The 4,210-nt window shown below is 43.3% G+C and overlaps 1 protein-coding gene across 1 annotated transcript; it reads left to right on the plus strand.

The window, feature by feature from the left end:
* Window positions 1-529: 529 nt before the first annotated feature.
* On the plus strand, window positions 530-3,612 carry LOC139272842 (probable G-protein coupled receptor 139). The gene is made up of 2 exons (XM_070888957.1): window positions 530-599; window positions 2,708-3,612. Exons 1-2 carry the CDS (start codon window positions 530-532, stop codon window positions 3,610-3,612), a joined length of 975 nt encoding a protein of 324 aa, XP_070745058.1.
* The last annotated feature ends 598 nt before the right edge of the window (window positions 3,613-4,210 follow it).

Raw genomic sequence — 4,210 nt, forward strand, 5'->3', positions numbered from 1 at the left:
AGGTCAAAACCAGTAATGTTAGAGTAGCTTCACCACCAGTAATGTTACAGTACGGTCACCACCAGTAATGTTATAATTACAACCAATAATTTTAGAGTAGCGTCATCTCCAGTAATGTTAGTATAGGGGCACACCAGCAATGTTAAAGCCGATTCATAATCACAGTACAAAGCAATTGTAATTATGTACAGCGTTCACTGAAGTAACATGAGGTCCCAATAACCTAACGCAGAATCCGGGAGGGATCTTCCCTTGAGGGTAAGTTCCCTCTGGGTTTATTTTCCGTTCATTGAGTTAATGGACGGAGTTTCACTTACGGAGTTGTACAATTTCCCCATAGGCGTCCGGCCACGCTACAGTGGAAAATCTAGCCTTGTTTGTTAAGTGACTGGAACTAACACCAATTATTGTATTAGCTGATTTTCTCACAGGGGCACCGATTGTCCTATAAAGGGCGAGAGTTAACGGATCTCAGAGGAACTACAGTCAGAATCGTGAAGCCGGGCAGCAGTCAGATATTCTTCCAGAAATGGCACGGCCAACAATTCTGCAGATTAGGGACATTTACTATCCTTTTCTCGCAGCATTCGGTGTTCCTGGTAAGTCAATATATCCTTTTGCCTAACAGCTTTTGATAACGTCACTATTAATGATTGTATAACAGATTCCGATAATTCCTTCATTGCAGTCATTGATCCACTGGGAGAATTCGGTGAATATCAGAGGGAATCCTCACAGTCCGCACGGCCGCTGAGGCGCTGTTCTGGTTGCTGATGCGCGGGTGCCGGGAGCTCAACTTTGCTCCATATACTGAGGGCGAGGCTGATACCCCGACCGCTCTAACAGTACATAGTTCACTACAGCTTAGTAGCCATATAATCATCCAATATGTGCCTATGTTCCCTGTCTCCAATAAGTTGATAATCCCTTGAATTGCAGCCACCTCCACGCAACAGGGGACTTGGATATGTGAAGCAATAATTGCCGCTCAGGGAGCTGCTCCCCTCCCCTCGGCTGCCAAGAACCTTAGCGGCTCCACCAGCTCCCGCTCTGTTACCGAACAGCTCCCTTCGGGCGATTGTAAATAGAAAAAGCGCAGAGCTTCGACTTAACTTAACGTTTTTGTCCCAGCTGCTTGCATTATTTGAAATCATATATTTCCAGTAATTGTTTTGAAATTCTATTTAATATAGCTGACACATGATGCCACTCCCGGGATCCACTTCACCAATTAATCCGATGAAACTAAACGTACAATCCCATCTATTGCTTCCTGGGGCTGCTGTCGTAACTTATAATATTGTCTCGGTGCATCAGACGGTACCAGCCTCATGGTGGGATGGTTTAAGCGCCCCACACTGCATTGAAATATGTGTTTCGATGTATGTAAGGGAATATGCTTCTATATTGCCTCCTGCATATGAACACGTTACAGAACCATCCAAGCTTTCGCTTTAATAGTCTTGTATCTGTAACGATACCATGTCTGCGAGGTACTCTGGCTTGACCTGGACCGCACAGTTAGAGTGTGAATGTAGCCGCAATCTAGTGCCAGCAGTGACGGCGATTGAAAGGACAGTCGGGGAAGATGTATGACGGATGGCTGATCTGATGTCGCTGATGTAGCAATACCACCCAGATTCAAATTGGATCTCCTACCTCGCCCTAGCCATTGAGCCATCATTGCCTGAGTGTTTGTAGTGGTGGTGGTGGGGATCGCTCTCCGTTACAATTCTCGGTCCCTCAATATTTAGTGTAGATTGATTTCATTATTTTGCACAACATATTGTCAACATTTACCTATATTTAAAAAAAATATAAGTTTGAATAACCCTAACTAGGAACACATCTGATCATTTCCCCAAAATATGCTTAGAGATTTATGCGAGTTATTATTTAAATGGAGAGCGATTGCAAAGTGCTGCAGTATAGCGGGATCTGGGGGTCCTGGTGCATGAAGCACAAAAGGATAGTATGCAGGTACAGCAAGTGATCAGGAAGGCCAGTGGAATCTTGGCCTTTATTGCAAATGGGATGGAGTATTAAAGCAGGGAAGTCTTGCTACAGCTATACAGGGTGTTGGTCAGGCCACAGCTGGAATACTGCGTGCAGTTTTGGTTTCCATATTTACGAAAGGATATACTTGCTTTGGAGGCAGTTCAGAGAAGGTTCACTAGGATGATTGCAGAAATGAAGGGGTTGACTTATGAGGAAAGGTTGAGTAGGTTGGGCCCCTACTCATTGGAATTCAGAAGAATGTGAGGTGATCTTATCGAAACGAATAAGATTATGAGGGGGCTTGACAAGGTGGATGCAGAGAGGATGTTTCCATTGATGGGGGAGACTAGAACTAGAGGGCATGATCTTAGAATAAGGAGCCGCCCATTTAAAACTGAGATGATGAGAAATGTCTTTTCTCAGAAGGTTGTAAATCTGTGGAATTCGCTGCCTCCAAGAGCTGGGGAAGCCGGGGCATTGAATAAATTTAAGACAGAAATAGACAGTTTCTTAAACGATAAGAGGATAAGGGGTTATGCTGAACGGGCAGGAAAGTGGACGTGAGTCCATGATCAGATCAGCTCTGATCGTATAAAATGGCAGAGCAGGCTCGAGGAGCCATATGGCCTACTCCTGTTCCTAGTTCTTATGTTCTTATGTTTATGTTCTTATGTCCCTGTTACTTACCTCTTCTCTGTCTTTCTTACAGCCAACCTAATGACAATGGTGATTCTCTGCAGAGGAAACTGCGGCCTTTCCAAATGTATCACTGTATACATGGTGGCCATGGCAACAGCAGATCTACTGGTCATGCTCGTCAATGTAATTGTGTATCACATTTTTACATATTACTTTTCACATTCATTCTTGTACTACACGCCCATTTGTAAGTTTGTTATGTACTTTCAATGTATCACCCTGTATGTGTCTGTGTGGTTTACCGTCTCCTTCACATGTGACCGATTTGTAGCTATATGTTGTGAGAAGTTTAAAACAAAATATTGCACAGTGAGAACTGCGGCTGCGGTTATAACAACGCTCTCTGTCCTGATCTGTTTACAGAGCCTCCCGTTTTGGTTTGCCTATGAATCTGATCGAATCATTCACAATGTTCCCTCGGGTTGCCGCCCCAAAGTGAAATTTTTTACATCGCCTGCAGGGGCCGCGTACTATTGGTTGGAAAGCATTTTCATTGCCTGGCTTGCTTTTGCTCTGATATTACTGTTTAATTGTTTGACAGTCAGACGTATTTTAATGGCCAGTAGAGCCCGCAGGGGACTCCGGGGTCACAGCAGTGAGAATCAGAGCGATCCCGAGATGGAGAACCGAAGGAAATCCATCATTTTATTGTTCAGTGTGTCGGGCAGTTTTATACTGTTGTGGCTGACATCTATCGTTAGTTTTTTATCTACCCAACTGACAAACACCGCGCATTACCGAGGTGATTATACAGCTCCTGCATACATCGCCACAGAAACCGGGTTTATGCTCATGTATTTGAGTTCCTGCACAAATACCTGCATTTATGCAGCTACACAAACTAAATTCAGAGAGGAGCTGAAGAAGGTGGTGAAATCTCCTTGGACATTGATTCTGATATTGGTTAAAAAATAAAGAATCAAACCAAAGTATCCTGTCCTAACTAGAGCTAAATTACAGCCTGTGTTGCAGTTTAGAAGGCCGTCTTTCAGTTTGGAAATGGTTTGTTGTTGTGATAATGAGCAGGTATCAGGAAACAGTTAATTCAGAAACTAGGGTCCAGAACTTAAGGAAAGATAACTTCTATGGTATGAGACAGGAATTAGCGAGAATAGACTGGCGAATGATACTTAAAGGGTTGACGGTGGATAGGCAATGGCAAACATTTAAAGATCACATGGATGAACTTCAACAATTGTACATCCCTGTCTGAAGTAAAAATAAAACGGGGAAGGTGGCTCAACCGTGGCTAACAAGGGATATTAAGGATAGTGTTAAATCCAAGGAGGAGGCATATAAATTGGCCAGAAAATGCAGCAAACCTGAGGACTGTGAGAAATTTAGAATTCAGCAGAGGAGGACAAAGGATTTAATTAGGAGGTGGAAAATAGAGTATGAGAGGAAGCTTGCTGGGATAATAACAACTGACTGCAAACGCTTCTATAGATATGTGAAGAGAAAAAGATTAGTCAAGACAAAAGTAGCAGTCAGAATCAGATGAATTTATAATGGG

This window comes from Pristiophorus japonicus, chromosome 9, assembly GCF_044704955.1.
Source record: "Pristiophorus japonicus isolate sPriJap1 chromosome 9, sPriJap1.hap1, whole genome shotgun sequence".
NCBI classification, from domain to species: domain Eukaryota; kingdom Metazoa; phylum Chordata; class Chondrichthyes; family Pristiophoridae; genus Pristiophorus; species Pristiophorus japonicus.

What these genes read in the sequence shown, in the direction of transcription:
- LOC139272842 (XM_070888957.1), top strand. Translation starts at nt 530, where the DNA reads ATGGCACGGCCAACAATTCTGCAGATTAGGGACATTTACTATCCTTTT. An exon ending in CGCAGCATTCGGTGTTCCTG is followed by an intron (nt 600 to 2,707) that starts GTAAGTCAATAT and finishes TCTTTCTTACAG; the next exon opens with CCAACCTAATGACAATGGTG.